We start from the raw sequence: 21638 nt of genomic DNA on the forward strand, positions 1-21638 counted from the left end.
GATGGTCCCGGGTTCAAATCTTATCAAGCCCCATTTGCCTCCCCAATCAAATATGTCCGTGCTTAGTATTAGGCAAAAGGATCAGACTAACCGTGAGGAGGAGTGTTATAATATTTATATAATAAACCACGTTTTCATTTAACAGCTTAAGCTTTTAAAACAGTTGGCAGATGTCTCAAAATTTTTTTCAGAAACAAATAAGAAATGCTGTGAAAAGAAAATAGCAAGAATGATAGAGAGATAAAGTAAACACCGGAAAACTTTGGCTGAAAGCTGTCGTAGACAATGCAAAACCTTTAAAGATTTCATTTTCACTAGACCCTACCAACGTGTTTCTTCTTTCATGCACCAACCATTTGAGACGAGTCTATGAATGCTTTATGACCTCTTTTTGTTATGAGCATTTGGTAGTTTCCTCTTTTATAGTTCTTTTAACAAACAAAAATCTAGAAATGACTCGCACCACTTAGATCACAGAATCAAATCAAAATAAAAGCAACTTGGCATTCTCGACATCAAATTCGTGACGCACAGTTGTCACCGAAATCTTCCTGATTTGGTTTTGATTTAGGTCGCGAGTGAATGTGTGGATCAATAGTTTTGTGCTGGTGTTCCACTTTCTTTTATTATATGGCTGACTGTTGGTCCTTTGAGTGCTCCACCTTCTTTTTAGCTTGTTCTATTCTCCCCAAGATGATGCATCTCGCATTTGGCAAAATTGATCATCCGCTTGTCTTTTGACGTGTCTTCTTTCTTCAACACATCATATGCTTACACATATCAATTGTTAATACTTTTTTACATGGCGAACCAGCCTCCTTTTCTCATCCAAGTGTAACTTTTTCGACTACTACCGCATTCGGATAGAGGTGATCATCCACGTCTTGACGAAGAGTACATGACCAAATCGATATACACGTGCATTGTCCAAAAATTGTATCCTCTTGTAAAACCCTCTTCTCACCTCTTAGAATGGTGCATGGTAAAAAATTTGGCATGGACATTGAACATCAATTGCACCATGTTAATCTTAGGTCGAAATCACTTTTCCCGAGCTTGATTAAATGAACCAAGACATGGTCAAAGTGAACACACGCGAATTTTATATTAGTTAGTCGTGATCTCACAAAATCTTACATTATATTAGAGTTGAAGGTCCCGGGTTTAAATTTTATCAAGCCCCATTTGCCTCGCCAATCAAATATGTCCGTGCTTAGTACTAGGCAAAAGGATCAGACTAACCGTGAAGAGGAGTGCTATAATATTTATATAATAAACCACATTTTTATCTAACAGCTTAAACTTTTAAAATAGTTAGCAGATATCTCACGAAATCTTTCAGAAACAAACAAGAAATGCTTTGAAAAGAAAATAGCAAGAATGATAGAGAGATAAAGTAAACACTGAAAAACTTTGGCTGAAAGCTGTGTTAGTCAATGTGAAACCTTTAAAGATTTCATTTTGACTAGAACCTACCAACGTGTTACTTCCTTCATATATCAACCATTTGAGACGAGTCTATGAATGCTTTACGACCTCTTTCTTGTTATGACCATTTGGTAGTTTCCTCTTTTATAGTTCTTTTAACAAACAAAAATCTAGAAATGACTCGGACCACTTAGATCACAGAATCAAAATCAAAATAAAAGCAACTCGGCATTCTCGACATCAAATTCATTACGCACAGTTGTCACCGAAATCTTCCTGATTTGGTTTCAATTTAGGCCTCGACTAAATGTGTGGATCACTAGTTTTGTGCTGGTGTTATACTTTCTTTTATTATATGGTCGACTATTGGTCCTTTGAGTGCTCCACCTTCTTTTTAGCTTGTTCTATTCTTCCCAAGATGATGCATCACGTGTTTTGCAAAATTGATCATCCGCTTGTCTTTTGACATGTCTTCTTTCTTCAACACATCATATGCTTACCAATATGAATTGCTAATACTTTTTTACATGTCGAACCAGCCTCCTTTGCTCATCCAGTTGTAACTTTTTCGATTATTACCGCATTCGGATAGAGGTGATCATCCATGTCTTGACGAAGAGTACATGACCAAATCGATATACATGTGCATTGTCCAAAAATTGTATCCTCTTGTATTGGAACCCTCTTCTCAGGGGTAAATTTCCTCTTAGAATGGTGCATGGTAAAAAATTCGGCATCGACATTGAACATCAATTGCACCATGTTAATCTTAGGTCAAAATCACTTTTCTCGAGCTTAATTAAATGAACCAAGACATGGTCAAAGTGGACACACACGAATTATATGCTAATTAAAATCATATCTTTGACTTCAAGTATCGACACTAGTTGCAACAATCAAAGCTAAACCCTTAAATCTACATCAATTTCTCAATATGCATTTGTAAGGTACAATACACACACCCCATGTTAATTAGAAAGAGATGCACGATAACACTCAATCATATATGCACCTGAATCTAGTTCAGGTAGTTTCATATATAATTCCATTTTTCTATCATGATTTTTTAGACCAAGATCATATTTTAGAGTTGGACATGACTTGGCCCTCGTGACTCGACTGTCGCACTTTTACATGGATCGCAACCTCGTTTTCTAGATTCCAAACGTAGTTTTGAAAAGGATTTGTTTCCTATGATTAGGTGCGATGTCATTATCAAGACAGCACAAGGCTCAGCAGCTTGTTTAGGTTCCTTTTGGGAATGCAGGTGAGTCTAGGAAGAACTCCATGGAAGAGATGAGCTAGAGAACTCAGTCCTTTTTTCTTGTTTGAAAAAAGGACTCGGTCTTGGGGGAAAAGATGATTGATTAATTTTTCCAACCGGCGTAGATTAGATTTGTTGGATGTGGATGGCCACTGATTATATGAGGTTGTGTTTTATTATGTGATAAATGGTTGGGATTGTCAGAGAAGTTGCTCAATATGGTGAGGGACTCACAGACCTTACTCAATGCTGGTGGTGACATGTAGAATGTTCAATGTTTACGTTAGTGATTTTTGGCAAAAATTAGTCCGATAGACTTTACTGACAAATTGTTAAAAGATTTAGAACTGAATTAGTTAGATTGAAAAGTTTAAGACTGAATTGATACAAGTATAACAAGTTTAGGACTTTTTTTTTTGGTAATTATCTTGATTTTCATCACATTGGTGAGTGCAAATAATGTCAAGTTGGGCTATCCATTGACTTGTGACTTACCTTGCTGATAAGATTAATGAGGTACTAGATGGGATTGTTCTACTCAGGCAAATGTCCATTTCGTAGAAGAACATATAGGCTTATCTTTTTTTCCAATGTGGATATCCTTTCGTAAATGACTAGATTCTTGCTCACATCGGATGAGCTTTTGCGTATCGACTTATTATGATGTAATTGAGTGAATTTTTAGAAAACCACTTTATTCAAAAGAAAAGAAAAAAAGAGAACTTGTATAAAGCCTAATGTCTCATGAGGAGAATTGAGAAAGTTTATTGTGGACTCTTTAATACATTTGTCATTGGGGGTAAATGCCCTCTTGCTTCTGACCATGGTCAATGTTGCGACCTCTTCAGAGCCCTCCCACCAGCATGGAGGTTGATGGCTGGCATTAACTCTAGGCTTAGCCTAGGCTTTCCCAAGCTCACCAATTCATGACTTATGGTCCGAGTTTTTAATTTGCAACATTTTTATTTAGAAATCGTTACTAATCAATTTGTGGTGAGTCGATTAGAAACCCAAGTAATATATTAAGAAAAAAAATTATTCATGCGTAACCAAAAAAATTAGATTCATGGACTTGATTATACTAGTTAATCAACTAATACTCTTTCAGTACCTAAAAACATTAAATAAAGCATTTGTGTAGCATTTTATACCAATCATGAGTTTTAGGATTCAATTCCTAACCACATTAAGGAAATAGCAATCCATGCATCATCAGTGCGGAATTGGAGAAAAGGAAATGTGCAAACGATTGGAGAAAAGGAAATGTGCAAACGGCAATCCGACATTTACTATCAAGGATTTAAGCACAATTTATTTTTGTTTTCTTATAAGGATTTTCACATATTTAAAGGAACAAACACTCAAAGGCTATTTTATAGGTTTTTCTGATTTTTTTTGGAGATAATATTTTTTTGGGGATTTTCTATTTTTATAAAAAATTAATATAAAATAAGGATATATATACTTTCAAAAAAGGGTCGGAACCGACCCAGGTCGCCAATCCCACGGCTGGACTGGGTGTTATACGTGAGCCCAGTCCGGTCCCCCAACCACTAGCCCACTCGCGAAATGAAAAAGGGACCCGGCCTGAAGCGAAGCTAACCCTAGATTAAGCCAGCCCAGTTTTATCTCCTATCCAAAGCCCACTTTCAATTAAAAGAAACGCCCAGCCCACAATTTAAACTAAACCAAAACCGGCCCATCAAAGAAAAACCCTAGCCCGAAAACCAAAAAGAACCGGGTCGGTCAAACCCGCGAACCAAACCGGCCGACCCGACTCGCGCTTGTCGCCCGGCTCCTTCCGGCGTCGACGGGGATGGCCGAGATAGGCGGCGCCGCTCGCCTCGGCCGAGCCACACGCCCTCTCTGGTGCCGCCTCGGCCGGCCCAGGTCGAGGGTTTGACCTCCGCCTGGGGCAGCCGTCCACCAGTCGGCATGAACACCGCCGGCATCCTCGGCTGAACATAAACCGAAAAAGGCGACGTCGGCGAACAGGCTCGAAACGACCGAACGGCCAACACTCAGGACACCAACCATCTCGTGAGGAATTCGACTCGACAGGATGATGCCTGGGCGGCTCGTTACCGGGCTGAAACGACGAAACTAAAACCAGATCTCGTCGGGGCAATTCGTCGAACAAGTGGAGCGCGCACTGGAACGAGGGGTTCTTGGCTCGAATGGGACCGGAATCTGCGTCGGGACCTCAGCAAAGAAGCGACGACCACACAGCGGCCGAAGCAAGGACGGTCGGGGCCGGAGTCAGCGCGAGCCGGACGGCCGCGAGCTCCGGCCCGACGTGCCCGAAAGGAGGGTAAAACGGGGTCGGGGGCTTGCCGGCTTGAATCGAGGGCGTCGGCTGAGTGCGGTTGTCGGGCGGGGGTCGTCGGGGCGGAGCTCGCGCGCGGCCGAGGTCGGCTGAAGCCTTCTCGCTCCGATCTCCCTCTCTCTCGGCCTCTCGATCTCACCCGAACCCCCACTCTTTCTCTCTCGGTGCATCTCTCTCTCTCTCTCTCTCTCTCTCTCTCTCTCTCCCCAAAGCTCCCTCTCGAATCGACAGGGGATTTCAGCCGCCGGTCCTTGGCAACGCCGACCGGCCCTGGTGTGGCCGAACCGGCGTCCCATCCTATCTTCTCCACGGACACCTACTCGGCATTGAAGTCGTTCGCCAAGACGTCCCCATGCGTCCGGTTTCTCGCCGAATCTCACGCTGCTCCGTTCGGCGGCATTGACGGCGCTTGCGAGATGTCTCCCCCCAAGTCGCCGGTCTAATGAGTTGTGAACAAATCTCATGTTCAGGGATGAAGACTAATCTTGCTTCAAGTTAGGGCACCTAAATCTCCAAAAATTCATCTGTCTTATGGAAAATAACAAGGAAGATCGTTTTGTTCACGATTGGCAACAAATAATTTTCCAATTGCAGTATACAGATCCTCTGAGCTTTTCTTGAACAAAACCATCAGCTTTGACATGGACGCTTTTGACAAGGCTTAATAAAGCTTCATCCATTTTACCTCAATCCTCTCCCCATTGATCTAGACAGCTTCGGACTACACCAACAGCTAACTCCGCCGGCTTCCCTCGCCGCCCTAGCCGCCGGAGCAGCCTAGATCGGCTCCGTCCAGTAGACCCACGGAGTGGGTTTCAGCATCTTCGGGCCCACTTTTGGGCCATTTCTCGGCCCCGAACCCGAGCCGTGCTTTGGGAACAATCGTTCCTTGCGCCGCCGCCGTCGGATTGATCCGATTTGCACGCGATTTGGTGAGTAATCTCACTAATCCTGGATTAGTTGGCTAATTATGCTTAAGGTTGATTTAGATTTAATTATTTATGTTTAGGTTGTTAGATTAGAATAAATTAGCAATTATTAGTCAATTGTGATGCGATTTAGATAAATTGATTGTGTAATTAGCAAGTAGACGTGGTCTACTAATTATTGGAAGTGCCTCGGGATTTTTCCTGACCCTTAGTGGGCTCCAATTAGGCTTTTCGGGCCTAAGTGGATTTTTTTTTTGTATTTAAATATTAATTTTCGGAATTAAATTAAATAATTATTTATTTTCCGAAAATTCAACTGAGATGGCCTGGAACCGGAAAATTATGCCGATGACCGTGGTGAAGTCCGTTTATTTAATCGGCTTTATTTTGAGCTAAATCAATTTTTAATATTAATTATTTAATTTTCGAAATTAATTAATTATTTATTTATTTTTCGGAAATTAAGATTTTGATGGCCGACGACCGAAATCTCGTGCTGATCATCGTGGTGCAGCCCGTTTATTTATTTGAGCTCCATGTTATATGGAATTGAATAAATTGTGATATTTTAGGGATTTACCCTAAATTGATTGGAATTGATTGAGATTGAATTGTTGATTGGTAAATGGCCAATATGTTATTCATCATTGATAATGCTTTATTGAGTTGATTTAATTAATTGATTGAGAAATCGTTGGGCATTGGTTGCCTCGGTATTGAAAGTAGATTGATAATCACTTGAAAGAGGACACGTGGGCTCTAAGTGGAATTTGAATGTCACCCGGAAAATGCACGTGAGTTCAAGTGGTTGAATATGTCACATTGGCGAAGAGGTCGCCGAGAGAATGCACGTGGCTCCTGAGACTTGGTATGTCGTCCCGGAGAATGCACGTGGCTTCCCAAGGGATAGAGTTTGGCATCTAAAGGGCACATGGCTCCTGATCTCGATGCGTCACTTTGGTAAGCGAGTACCTTAGAGAATGCACGTGGGCCTGTGCATCTAAAAGGACACATGGTCAAAGATCCGACGATGCGTCACTTTGGTGCAAGTTGCACCTTAGAGAATGCATGTGGGTCCAATATTCTAATGGCATCTAAATGGGCACGTGACTCCTAATCCGATGCGTCACTTTGGTAAGCAAGTACCTTAGAGAATGCACGGGCCCGGCATCGTAAAAGGACACGTGGCTCTAAGTGGCTTGATGTACCACCTTGGCGAAGAGGTCGCCTGTGAATGCACGTGGGTCCGAGGTTTGAGGCACGTGGCCGAGACTTGGAAGGTCGTCCCGAGAATGCACGTGGCCTAGCTTTTAAGAGATTCAATGCTCTTTTCATTTTTTGTGGGAGAGATCCGTTTTCCCCTGGGCACTTTACCTTCTATTTAAGAGAGAAAGCAAATAATGAGACACATAAGGAGACCCTGAAAGGGAGATCGGTCTGGTTTAGAGTGGTTAGGGAGACCATTGACTACAACATTGCCATTGAGGGATCCACAGCTGACCGCAACAGTCCCTCAAGGTCCAAAGCACTAGACATACATTCATACAGAGTGCACAGGTTGAAAAAACCAGAGCGAAATATGAAGAGACTAGATTAAGAATCCCAGTTGCATCAAGCAATTTCTTGAAAGGAACACATGAAACCCTTGATCAGTCAATTCACTGACGAAGAACACTTCATCGAAACATTTACATTTTTTCTGGCCAGTTACATGGTATATAAGCTTACATCCATAAATACCTTATGTACACTGAATCATGAAATTCTAATATTCACATTGCCCCGACGGCACAGACAACCCAATATCATCCACCGATCCAACCTTAACAAATATAGCTTACCGAGTTAACACATTGTCGTCAATCTAATGGGAACCTTCTCCCTCGCGGCATCACCAACTCCCTCCACCGCTAAACTCCTCAGCATTTTCTTGAAGGCGAAATGCACGCAATTTGACAGCGCAATCCAACACATGACCTCACATACAAAGTCGAGCGCGACGCCGGAACCGGGACCGAACCGCGACGACGAATCGTCCTCCCAATTCGGCCCTCTGAAATTCCATCCGCCGCCGTCTCCTCCTCCTCCGCCGCCGCCGCCGCTAGGGCCGAAACCCCCGCCAAACGGATCGCCGCCGTAAAATCCGGAGTCCCCAACGTCGCCCCCTTCGTCGGGGCAATCTCCCGACAGCAACCTCCGCTTCGACCGCCGCTTCCTCTGGACGAGGCGGCGGGGCAGGGTCCTGCAGGCCGAGGATTTCAGCGAGCTAAGGGGTGAATGGGCCCTGGGCCCGCGCAGAAACGAGAAAAGGGGCTGGAGTCAGGCCCAGCCCCCAAAGCCAACGTTTTCTTCCTTAAAAAAAAAATTAATTAGTGATAATAATTTTTAAAAAAAAATTATATCTATCCGAAATGCAGTAAAATAAGTAAAAATAAAATTTAATTGATACAAATAATATTAATGCACATGTCATGTAAAAATATTTTTTGTTAGGACTGAATTGGTACCTAATTTTCCATATAATTCAATTCTAAATATTTAACCAAAATTTAAGTGTCACCAATCAAATCCTAAGATGTTCTCATCCTTTCTCTTCATCGAGCAGCTGATTAAGGAACATGACGCCAGATTGCTTCGATCGTAACATCAATTTAATTATGTATCTAAACCCTCTATAGTTTTGTGTTGTAAATTTATACGTGTGATTTGGTAAAATCTACGCCCTTTCTTTCTTTGAGAAGGGAAGATGACAAAATTAATACCGACACAATTGAACGTGTTGATTTTAAAAAGTCAAAGTCGAAGAAGTATGGTGCACATATTTTTCGATATGAAAACCATCTTTCCTATTTATACGTGTGATTTGGTAAAATCTACGCCCTTTCTTTCTTTGAGAAGGGAAGATGACAAAATTAATACCGACACAATTGAACGTGTTGATTTTAAAAAGTCAAAGTCGAAGAAGTATGGTGCACGTATTTTTCGATATGAAAACCATCTTTCCTCACGTGAAGGGCGATAAGATGATGAAAGCAACATGCACAGATTTGGTATGCAATGCCAAAACTAAGCTTATAATCAATTCATGTCAAACTATATCTATATAATTCGACCACTAAAAGTGGGAAATTTGTGAATGGAGTTAAAGAACATATTTGATGCCAACGATGAAAATGGTCAACTCAAGGAAAATGGATACTGGATCTAGACTATTTTTGTTTCTTATTCGCACGTAAATAAGGGATAATGATACGAATGATTTTGAAATTTTGCCCAATGTGTAATTTGATCGCTGAATTTTTTATTTGTTTAATATAATCCCTAAACTTTTTATTTGTTTAATGTAATCCTTGAACTTTTTGTACATGTTCAATATAGTGGTTAGCTATACACAAATGTCTAGTATCATTCTTCCATTATTCAAGATCAAAGACAACATTGAACATTTTCATATAATTTATAGATCAAATTAAATATGTACAAAAAGTTTAAGGATCTTATTGAATAAATTTAAAGTGCAGAGACCGCATTGCATATTGGGTTACAGTTCATAGATCAAATTAAACAAATTAAAAATTCAGGAATTATTTGTATTATTTTTCCCGTAATCAACATCAACATCAACAAATCAATCTAATGATAACTCAGTCAGCTTGGTATTGTCATGGCCGGCATCCTGACCGGCCACCCAAAAAGAAGAAAAAAAAAGGGAAGAAAAGGACTTCATGGTATTCACTTGATGTAAGTAGGCAATAGTTGTAGGAAAGGCAGTATTCTTGCATTAGGGTTTTAATGAAATTTGCTCAATTGTCCTCCCTGAGCTCAGATTATCTTAGTTCCCATTTTTATAGTGGCCAAAAGAGAGAGTTCACATTACGTTAGAATTTTATCATTGGAGTACACATTTTGACTGACTTTATTAATGCCATACCCCTATTAACAAAATATTCGTTCTTCTAACATAAAATACACGTCCGTGTACGTTCTTTTTTCACTTATTGTCTACATTTCACTATTTACATATATACAGAATGATATGATTGTGTCCTTCTACTTTATCATTAACATAGTACGAAATAATTAATTGGAAGCAATGAAGCCATGTCTACCGCGATGGATCTCCACTCGAGTGAGGGACAAGGGGAGAAACGAGATCATTTGCATTTATATTTTAGATATGATCACATGTTGAGTTCTTTGAAGAGCGATCGAGACTGTTCCACGGCTCCATCCTCGAGCAGAAAGAGCACAAATGGGGCTCTAGATGGAGTAATGAAACTAGGCCAATCTAACAGCGAGAAAATGTAAATTGCAAGAAATTGATACACTCCGAATTGAAGTTATATTGAATATAACGTAAAAGGACGTTACAAGGATAAGGTTGCAATAATCATTCTTGTTAAGCTTTCTGCCAATTCAGATGACCAAAAGAAAGTGACAGTGTAAGCTCCAGTAAAAGTTGCTGTGGTCATTCTTGTCACGCTATCTAACAATTCAGATGTTGTATTTGTTGAAATTTACTACATTAGAACTGATTTCGCAAAGTATTGTTGACACCTAAATTTTGGCGACCCGTTTATTCATTTATCACAATAAAATTTAGGAGTTAATTTTAATCCCTAAAAAAAATATTAGTTAATTAATTAATTACATAACATATAGATTTAGGTGTATTTGTAATTTTTGCATTTATTGGACCGGTGGCGGATGGGTTTGAATTAGTGGTTCGAGCTTTAAATTGTGACAAGACTAAACCCACGAAGCGAGCAAATTAGCTCAAGCCCGTTTTTTATTTTATAATTAAAAATTTCGTGAAAAATAGGAATTTGAAATTTTTGCAAGATATGATGAATTTTTTGGATGAGGCAGATGTGAAAGCAAATATTGCTTTTTGAAAAATAATCTTTGTGGATATGAATTTGGAAAAATTAAAACTCTAATCCTCGCCCTATAAATAAGTTATTTGCGTAGGGTTTCAGAGGGGGCCATACATATTGAATACACGGCCACATTGAGAGACGAGATCTGCTCTATCACCGCCTCCCAAGATCCATTAAGTCATCATTGTTTCTGTCATACTTCCACTTCCACGTTGCTCCTGCAATTACCGGTGCCCAACAATTTCTGGCCTCCTGTTCCAGCCTTCAGTTCTTCATCCACCAACGCACAGCCGTGCTCCGCCAGCATCACTCCAAACTTGACGACGAAGCTGCTGTCCAGACGTGTCATGAGCCCGATGCTCAGCAATTCCAGGCGAGTTCTTAGTCCAGCGAGCAATCCTCAGCAAAGTTCAATCACCGACGCAGTGAGATCAAAATTTCGTGGCTGTCTGTTGCTGCTTCGAATTCGCCATTGGTAACTCATCGCTAGCCGCCGTGAAAAGTTTCAGTCCATTGCCATCTGCAAGTCCCTGCACCGCGAGCTTTAAGCTGCTCCTCGCCACACGCGCGAAGAGGTTAGTGAAAACCAGGGAATTCTCAGCTGAACAAACCAAGAATTCTTGCACATACACGAACGGAATCTCGAACAAGGCAAAAGCATTTGGGGAACATACGCTACAGGACGTGGAGGTGGGGGGTCTCTTCTCTTCGGTTTTCGGGGTCGGCAAATTATAATTTTTAGAGCACATGAGGAATACACGTGAGAAAAATAGAGAGGGAGTTCGGCCGTTAGAGGAGTTATTTGCGTTACAATTCTCGTGGCTGGTCTGGGTCGACTTCATCGGAAGATTCACGATTGGCGCGTAATCACTTCTTAAGAGACGATCCAGAGAGGAAAAGAGAGCAACCAAAAGCATAGAAAAAGGAGAAGCCTTTGAAGCGGTGCTCTTTGTCTGGAGTGGTCCAAGGCGAGAGAGACAAAGGAAGCTTTTGCAAAAAAGACAAGAAAGGGGAAGCCGATCCTTCATCAATATCTTGCATTCCACTGATATTCTTTTCTTAATTTTTTTTTTTTTTTTTTAGGTTCTGCCCACATCCTCGTCATTGTAGAAAACGCCAAGGAGAGACCCCACATTTGAGTATTAACAATCCCGAGAGGCTTCACAGAGAGTGATCAGGGAACAAATATCAAATCTCGTTGATTCAAATTTATTGCCAAGTTTCCAGTGACGTCCTCATCAGTTGCGGTTGTGGTCCTTCGCCATATTGTCGCACCAAGCAAGTGCCCCCATGTGATCCTCTGAGCGCGCAAACATCCCACTCCCATGACCATCCTTCATTTTATTGCGTACGCCAAATGGCAGAGATGTGTGTGGTAATTGTGGGTGGCTGGCGAATTAGAAAATTACGTCGGCCGACACTAGGCTGATTTTCTTATTGTTTGGTACCCCAATGTCCGTACTTGGAATCTCGAGATTTTCACGACAATCAGAGTCGCCATTGAGTCGAGTGGGTTCGTAGTGGCTCAAAGAAAATCGACCATGGGTCATTTGCCTTAAAAAGTTCTAAAAACTACCCGATAATCTGGGTCACGCTAAAAACGCGCCGAATGAAAATTAACCGCAATTAAAGTGGGAATTTCGAAGTGAAGTTTTGGCCATGTCACAATAAATTTTAGGACATCGACTTAGTCTCGAAGATTTTGAGAGATCCCGAGACTTTTACGGAAAATGGGTTCGGACGTCGCGGAATTTGGATGGAAATTCAGATTTGATGAGGAAAATTGTCAATTGAGGCATTTAAATGCCAATTGATTTTGTAGGGGTCAAATGAGATTAAATCGAGCAAAGATTGGTGTCCAATTGAGAGGGGTTTGTGCTAAAATTCATGTCAATCCCCCTGCAGATTGAATGGCCGAATTTGGAGTTGTGAGAGGTGTTGGTGTGGCTTTAAATGAAGCCAGGGTTAATCTTGGCTTTGAAATGAACCTTGGAGATATTTCTTGTGGAAAAATTTGCATTGGTGGAGCCCAACTCTCAATCTCTATCTCCTTTCCCTCACACCTCCACAACCGGATAGCCTCTCTCTCCCCTTCTCATTTCTTGGTGCAGCACCTCCATGAATAGCTAATGTTGAAGACGGCAGCTCCTTCCTTTGAAAATTGAAGCCCACACGTTCCTCTTTCTTTACCGATTCTGCCAGCCACACGCCAACCCCACTACCGTTGGTCCCCTTCGGTCAGAGCCTTCCTCGATGGCCTCGTTTGTTGACTGAGCAGCACCCCTGAATCTCGAAGACTGAAGCTGCCCATTTTCAGCGTCGCACGCCAGCATCTCCAGCGAAGACCACTCATCTTCGGTCTTCCTTCGTGCCTTCAAATCAGTTCACCGAAGGCAGCATCAACCGGTCAACTGACCGAATACCACACGACCAGCTGCCCCGATGATTTCCACGAAGCCAGTGATTGATCACCCTTCGCAACTTCTCTCTCTATCTCTTGCGGATCGTCCCCAACAGCGTCCCAGTTCGGCCACGAATCCGCACGCCCCTGCTCCACCGCTTCTTGCCGTTTGTTGACTGAAGACCTTCAACCCTCCACGCGTCCGAGTCTGTTCTTGGCTCGGTCAACAGCGGCAGCAACCGAAGCTGCTTGGTTGACCGCAAAAGCCCCACCCGTGCATAGATCCGTCGCCAGCAGCTGCTTCTCACGTTCCCTCTCTAGCGCCATCACCGACGCTGCTTCAGTCTTCTTGTTCGGGGCCCAGCTCGTGCAAGCAGCTCCTTTGGGCCACTGAAACCAGCAGTCAACGAAGCTTCTGCACAAGCCCATAAGTCAGCCCAGTCGAATCTCACCAGTAGCAGCCCATCAGCAGAATTTTATTGAGGCCCATCTCCTGCAGTCTTCAAGCCCAGTCCAATCCAAGTGAATTAATTGGTCAAGCCCATTTCAGAGGCCCAACCCAGCAGGTCTGGCCCAAAAGCAAGAACAAATCTCAGTTGGGCTGAGATTTGTTGGGGCCAAGTCAAAAGGCCCGGTCCAAGCCCACCGGTGTTGTCGAAAATCGATTTGGTGCCGTCGTGTCGCCGTTGCGGTGATTCGATCTCCGTGTCCAGTGAGTTTTAGTCACTAAAGCTTTCTTAGTTTGCTAATTATACTTAAGGTTGGTTAGATTTAATTAAATGCAATTAGGTGGTTAGATTAGTTTAGATCAATTAAATTAGAGACTTAATGATGCATGTTAGGTGGTTAGAAATAGACATTAGCAAATAAACATGCCATGTTATTTATGGAGCGAGTCTCGGTAATTTTTCGGAGCTTGTCTCGGTATCCAATTCGGCATTATGAGCCTAAATTGGATTTTTATAATTATTTATTTAATTTTCGAAATTAATTATTTAATTATTTATTTTCAGAAATTCAACCGGATGGCCGGTGGCCAGGACCTACGTGCGATTGTCGTGGTGCAGTCCGTTTATTTATTTGAGCTTTATTTGGTGCTAAAGTAATTTATGAGTGAATTTAAGATTTATTCCTAAATTGAATCTGGAGAGGGTCGGGTGGGACCGTAAAGCCATTAGTTCTTGAGAGGGTCGGGTGGGACCGTAAAGCCACTAGTTCTTGAAAAGGGTCCGGGCGACACGAAATCGACTAGTCGGTCGATCGTCTTCGATCGGTGATGTGATTGTTTGAATGCCTGTTGGAGCTGTGCTAATATGCGGATAGAATCGAGCCCAAGGTAAGTCATCAACTCGTGCCATTTTAGGCAGCCTATAGTGTATTGGCTTTCTAATCGAGTCTTAGGGGTAGGACTCGCATTTTGAGACGTGGTGTCTCATTGGTTATTGAATATAACCATTTCGTTTGGGGAGAGGAGAAGGCAGGAAGAGGAACTTTGAAGGGGAGAAAGACTTTTGAAGAAGAAGATGATCCAGGAGAAGGATCTTAGAATATAACCCTATGTGGGTGAGATCCCATCCCTTTGTAAACCCCATAGATAGGTGTGAGACAAGTATGTTGTGAATAGTATTGTAAATATACTATGCGTTGTGCTGTTAATGAAAGTGTGGTTATGAATTTCAATATGAAAAATATGGCCTACTTTCCTATCCCATGTTTTATTATGCAGGGATTTATAAACTGGCTTTCGCATGTGCTTAATAAAAGAAAAGGTCGGCGATACATAGTCTTGGGATATCGCATTCTAAAATCGACCAAGTAGAAGGATGTGCACGAGTCCGAGGATCGGGGCGTGACAATAGCTCACCAGAAGCTGCCGCAATATATATGTATATCATAATTGCTCGCCTAAGCGGATACATACATACATATATATATATATATATATATATATATATATATATATATATATATATATATATATATATATATATAAACCAATGCTTGCCAAAGCTTATCATTCAATAATAAACCATAGAACTGGATATTCAATCCAATAATAACCAACGGTTCAAACTAGTCATACAAACCAATTACGGTGCTAAAAGCCAACACCGGGTATTTTCAAGTTAAATACCACAACTTCATCAATATCACTCAATGCCACACTTTTGGAATAATTAACTATAATCATCAATCACTCAATTTCTCAATTTAAACATACAATTAACACAAACCGACCGCCTTCTTTGCGATCATCGAAATTCTAACAACTGCCATCCCGGCATAATTTTCGAAATTATTAAATAACTAAATTTAATTCCGAAAATTAAATAATTAAATATTATATTATAATAATATAATTTAATAAAATAATATTTAAAAATTCGAAATAATGAATTAATTAAAAATAATTGATTAGAGCTTAAACAAGATTATGCTAAATTAAACATACAATTAGCCTTAATTAAAAATCCATTAAAATAATCATACAACTAATCTAAATTACATTAAAATAATCTAATTTAATCACATAAACCTAATTAGACTAATCTAAACATCCTTTAAGCGTCATTAACTCACTAAGCAAGAATTAGAGGATAAACTCACCGGTTTTGCTGTTTGGTGAGTTCACGACCCAAACACCAGGCGGTCGATAAACCCCCAAGCGGCGACACCAACGGAGGCGGAAGACACTCTGCAAACGGGCATGAAGTCTGGAACTTCTTGTTGTCTCGCCGATTTGGGCTGAAGCTAAGAAAGAAAGAAGCCTTCAACGGTGGCCAAAACGGTCGTCGGAGCTCAGGCGGCGGGTGGTTGGCAACCAGCGGCTCCGGGGGTCAAAGGGATCTTGCTGGTGGTTGGTATGGCTGGAGGTAGGGTAGAAATGGGGAGAAAATGGCTGAAAATCGCAAGCAGGCAAAGCGGGCGGAACCGGGCGAGTCCGGACAGTCGACGAAAGGCGACTTCGGGCGGCCGTACGGGACAGCCGGAGAATCGTTCGGTGGCGGTGAGTGCTCGGAACGGGCTGGATGTCGTCTTTGCGGCGATGGGTGGCTCGTTCGCTAATTCAATTTCCCAGGAAGTTAACTTTTTACTCGGATCTTTGGCGAAAGGTTCTTTGGAGCGAGGGTGGAAACGAGGGAAAACAAGGGAGGAAAACGGCCGACGATGGCCTTCGGGTGTGCGGCGATGGAGGGGCTGGTGAGCTCGGTTCCTGCGATTTTTTTCTGCTGAGCTTCTCTCCTTCAACAACAATGGAGAAAGCCTTGGATTAAGGGAGAAGAAGAAGCTGCCGAAAGAGTGGGGGTCTCCTTGGGCTCTCTAAAGCTCAACACTTGCCATCTTCTCATCTTTGCCCCCACCATGACACCACATGACCTTAGCCACTCTCTCTGCTCCAATCTTCCTCTACAAGCTTGGCAATAGGTGCAAAATGTGGTGTGCCATGGAAGCTATGAATTTTGGACATTCCCTCATTCAATCCATTCAATTCTCTCTCAATTCCATCCAATTGAAGCTCAATTAAATCAACACATGTGTCCTCGGCCTTCTCATGACATTTCCCTGTCAAATGATCCAACTTGCATCCCGAAGATTCAATTAAAAACGGCCCTCTGACAATCTCGAACAAATATGACATTACTTTACTTTTCTACCAAAAATCTCGGTTTGTAGAAAAAATCTTCTGGAGATGAGTCGACATTCCTAAAATGAATTGTGACTTGACAGAACTTCCAATTTCTGTAATCGGGTTCAATTTTACGGTTAAATTCAATCTCAGCGACTTTAGTCGTCCTAATCTACCGGGTAGCTTTTAGGAATTTTCTGTGCAATTGACATGTGGTTGATTAGTTTCAAGCCACAAAATGCATCTTCGACACATTGACGACTCTCGATTGTTGTAGAAATCTCGAGGTTTCAAATACGGACACAGGGTACCAAAACGATAGAGAAATCGGTCTAGTGCCGATCAACAAGAATTGTGCAATTAGGTGGAATCACCCCACCTTGAATTACATGATTCTCGTTGAATCGACCTATCTCCGGTCTCTAATCGGTTTGTGCCGTAATGACCCTTGCGATTAGTACGGTCGAGCGGCGTTTTTGGGTCGAATTCTCAAGTCTATTGCGTTTAGATTATTACTTTAACTTCACGATAGACTAGTTATCTCGTGAGTGGCCTCGGAAGAAAAGCTATAGACGCGAAGATGAAATTCCCGACTTATTTAGTGAAACGGAGGTGGAAAATCGAGATGTCACACCTCAAGCCCCGCCATCCTTGCCATGGCATGCGCCGACCCGAGACCCATCTGCTGTGCCGAGCCTCATCCACAAGGTATTCCCGGTCATCTGTCAAGCCAATTCCGTTGAGCTCGAATGTGGCAATAATTCTTGCAATATTAGGTAATTATTTTATCCAAATTTGATTTCAGTATTTTATTGCCTAATATGTGTCTATTAATATCTAGTGTTCATATCCATGCGCGATAGACATAACTTTCAATTATGATTTATTTCCTAATTCACAACCGCATATAATCTTTGATTCCACCTATAAGGCTTTAGACGGAATTATTGATCACGCGGGAATAAAATTGATATCTTGATCTTTAAGATCAATTTATCGATTTTATTAGCGAAACAATCAGGTTTGATTAGATATCGTTTCCAAACTCGAACAATGGATAATATCTTTGATGACCATGGATGATTTGGTATTTATCTTTTAGTTTCTTTATTTATTCCAAAAATACAAAAAAAAAAAAAAATGCATTTGCATATCATCTAGATTAGAATTGATTTCCTAGATAGAATTACATGATGGAATAGTTAGATTCTTCTTTAAATGCATGTTTAGATGGTATCTAGGTTAGATAATTTCTTTGAATCAAATTGCATGCTGAGATAAACTTCCAAGTTAAGATAGGATTCAGATTAGTCTATTTCCTAACTTAAAATAGATAATATTTCACTTTAATTAGATTTTTATTTTTAGCAATTTTTAATTTCGAATTTTAATTAAAAAAAATCATCATGCATATGTCATGTAGAATTAGGGCATCCTTTGTACTTCATTGCACGTTAGGATAATTTTAAGTTTAGATTGATTTAGATAGATTGCATCTTAGGTTAGAGATTGTTAAGTTAAGATAATATCTTGGTTTAAATTAGGGTTTAGCCTGACCTAATCCTTAATATAAGTTGGATAGAATCTTAATTTAGCTAGATAATTTTCACATTTTTCTAATTTCGAAAATTCATGGAAAATACCAAAAATTATCTTAGAATAAATCAATTTCATTCTTTAGAACAGACTGCATTTTATTTATGTCATGTAGTTTAAGCCATATTACCATGTCATATTATTTCATGTTAGATTAGTATCATGCATTGCATATTGCATGATTTTCATTAATCAAGTGAAAACAAAAAAAGAAATTGCGTGTTAATTAGAAATCATATTTAGGGTTGTTGATGTGGATTCTAATTTAACATTGTAGATGCTTTGGTTGCTTTGAGGTAAGTTTTGCAATTTATTCATTGTTTATCTGGGTGTTAAATTGGTGGTTTGTGCACCCGTATGATCACCTTACATGTTAGGGAAATAGATTTAAAATTAATTTAAGTTGCCTGCAAAAACATTTTTTGAAATAAAAGAATGGTACCGAAATGGCATTAGAGAAATCTAGTATACCGAAAGGGCATTAGAGAAATCTAGTGTAACCATATCCCCGTACCCATAATCTCTGGTTCGTAGGAATAAAGTAAAACTCCCATTACTTTATTTGGATTTCTAATAGACCCACCAAAAGTAGATTAGTGGCGAATCTTAATCGAAAAATCTTTTGCATGTTAGATATTTGAACTTAAGTGGCAATTGATATGGGCTTGTGAGGGCCCGAGCTAAGTTAGACTTAGTAGTTCATTAGCCAAACCCCGAAAATTTGGTCGCGACAAGTATGCAGAGGGAACAAAGGGGCAATATTAGATGAAAAACTGCTCTCATGGAGAAGAGAATAGCCATTGTAAAAAGGCCAGAATTCTCCGAGTCAGCTAGGGATGAGATTTGATGCAATTTGGGGGGTGGGGAAGTGAGGGAAGCGTCATATTGCATTATCGTCCAGTTTTCGGCAATCTTTTTTTTTTCCCACTTGAATTAGCAGTAGCTGACACGTGAATCAGCAACAAATCTTCGTTATGTATCAGATCTTTGATGAAGTTTTTTCAAAATGTTGGTGTTGAAATTTGTACCGTGCACCTAAGAGAGAAATGTTATGTTTTCATGTTATATGATTGGGATCATATTACATAAACTTTTTGACAATGAGATGATAGCCTTAGAATTAGGACATCATATCTGTAATAGTTGTAACATTGCAGAAGGGTTCAGGAGAGAGGGCAGTGATCCCTCAAGGGTTTTTACCAGTGTAGACTCTCCAACATAGGGTTCAAATTTCTGGAGCATCCAAGCCAAGTTGAGGTGATCTTGGATCTCTACCTCATCATGCCCCCAGGAGGGACTGGAGCCATTGGGATTCCTCTGTTCTGCCTTTTCATGTTCATATACCATCCTAAACATGATCACGAAAAAAGAAGTTTAGGAATGAAATCATCGGTCCCTTTTTTGCTAATAATCTCCATCATCGGAAGAACCCTGTTTAGTTTACGGCATTACTATGATATACGGCATTACTTTAATACAATGCTCATAATTTAGGACTATTTACTGTATGATAATTGATTGTATCAAATTGTTCTGGAAATCGGCATTTCCAGGGGAACATCATTTCGTGCAGGTTGATCAAAAGGAGGAGATTTATGCCTACCAATGGACATGTCGAATCCGCACTTTTCGAGCTCACAGTACTCCTGGGTTAAAGCACAGATCCGCAGCAGAAATGGACTAAGCAATCGGCGCAAGGATTCTCTTGCAGCTGGTATTGCTGTCTCATCTTGGTGCGGTAGAAGCAGGAGTAGCAGCAAGCGCACCCGGTCAACAAGGCGATCACTGTGTAAATAGCTCCGTGCACAGGGCATGCTGCAACAAAAACCAATCCGAGTGAGCAAGTCTAATAATGTCGATCCTTCTTCAATTCGTGCGAATGCGATTTGCCCGAATGTGATGCAGGGGCACCAAAATGACAAGCAACCTGTGAGATTAACAAGATATCAACCTTCATGAGCCATAGATAACACCAATTTATCTCTGGATCCACTTAAACTCAACTAATACCAAAGTGGTATAAGATCATTCAATTGCTAAATTCTGATAACCCCACGACACTAGGCAATTGCAATTGGATTCTCCAGTCTATAAACTGTCCGACTTTTGCTCGTAGATGTCGCCCAGTAGTTGTATACATGGCATAACTGTTCTATCAAGTGTTAATCCACCTCTAAACCAAATGGATTGCGAAGAAAATTCCAGAGGACTTGCAAGTTGGAACGTCGTCGAAGCAACTGAAAAGCCCAGAGGACCAAGGCATGTTGTTAATGGGTCGAGCTTGAAGACCCGCGGGGGGCAGAGGATTGTTCGGGGCCCCGAAATTTGCATAACTTTGGTTCATGGGTTGCACTGGAATGCCATCCATGGGTGGCGGCGGTGGCGGAGCAGAGGCACCGGGCTTCTGTGGGTAGCCATCAGATGCGTTCGAGGAGTACATAGCTTCAATCCACAACTAAAGATACCGGCTCCAACGATCAAAGAAGGACGACACGACACAGCGAAAGATCGAATGAGGAAGTGAATCGGGCGAGGGCTAGAGAGGGTTGAAAGATGAGATGTTAGGTGAACTGCACATGATGTATACGTCCTATTTCTATGCATCTAACACTCATATATTTGCGTAAAGAGGGGTTTCGTCAGCGAATGCTTTCACCAGAAGCGGCCGTGACCAAGCAAGTCGTTGATCCGCCTTCGAATCTGTTTGCTGGTCGCGGCAATGACGAAGCGCCAACTTTGACGGTTGATGGTTAGTTGAAAAGTAAATGCCTTGTTTAAGCTCTAAGCCATCGTCGTGCGATTAAACTACGTATAGACTTATAGTTTAGCGCGGTGGGCAACGTTGACAGTGGTGTAAATTGAGACGAGGTCAGGCAGTTTCGTATGTAATTTTGTTTTTTCTATCGTGATTTTTTTGACCAAGTTCAGGTTCTAAGTTGGACGCGACTTCGCTCTCGTGACGCGACCGTCACACTTTCACACGAATCGCGACCTCGTTTGTTTCGAGAACACCGAACGTAGTTTCGAGAAGGGTTTGTCACCTATAATTAGGTGCAATGTTGTTATCAAGACAGCACAGGGCTCAGCAGCTTTTGTTTACGTTCCTTTTGGGATTCCGGGGTGAATGTAGGGAAGAACTCCATGGAAGAGACGAGTTAGAGATCTCGGCCCTAGGTGAGAAGGGAT

The 21638-nt window shown here is 41.3% G+C and overlaps 1 protein-coding gene across 6 annotated transcripts in view; it reads right to left on the reverse strand.

Moving 5' to 3' along the window:
- Positions 1 to 19488: 19488 nt before the first annotated feature.
- Positions 19489 to 21638, reverse strand: part of LOC104453674 (protein PLANT CADMIUM RESISTANCE 2) — a 76992-nt gene continuing 74842 nt past the window's right edge. The window contains exons 1-3 of one of the 6 annotated variants that reach the window (XR_005553231.1): positions 20463 to 21040; positions 20056 to 20379; positions 19489 to 19800 (exon numbers count right to left, since the gene is read on the reverse strand). Coding sequence is in view for 3 of the 6 variants with exons in the window: in XM_039318135.1 (XP_039174069.1) it covers positions 19976 to 20379; positions 20667 to 20892 (630 nt within the window). In the remaining 3 variants the exon portion in view is untranslated. Of the gene's footprint in view, positions 19801 to 19929; positions 20380 to 20403; positions 21042 to 21638 lie in introns of those variants that run through there. The other 5 variants (XR_005553230.1, XM_039318136.1, XR_005553229.1 and 2 more) reach the window with 5 other exon arrangements.

This window comes from Eucalyptus grandis, chromosome 7, assembly GCF_016545825.1.
Source record: "Eucalyptus grandis isolate ANBG69807.140 chromosome 7, ASM1654582v1, whole genome shotgun sequence".
Classification (NCBI taxonomy): domain Eukaryota; kingdom Viridiplantae; phylum Streptophyta; class Magnoliopsida; order Myrtales; family Myrtaceae; genus Eucalyptus; species Eucalyptus grandis.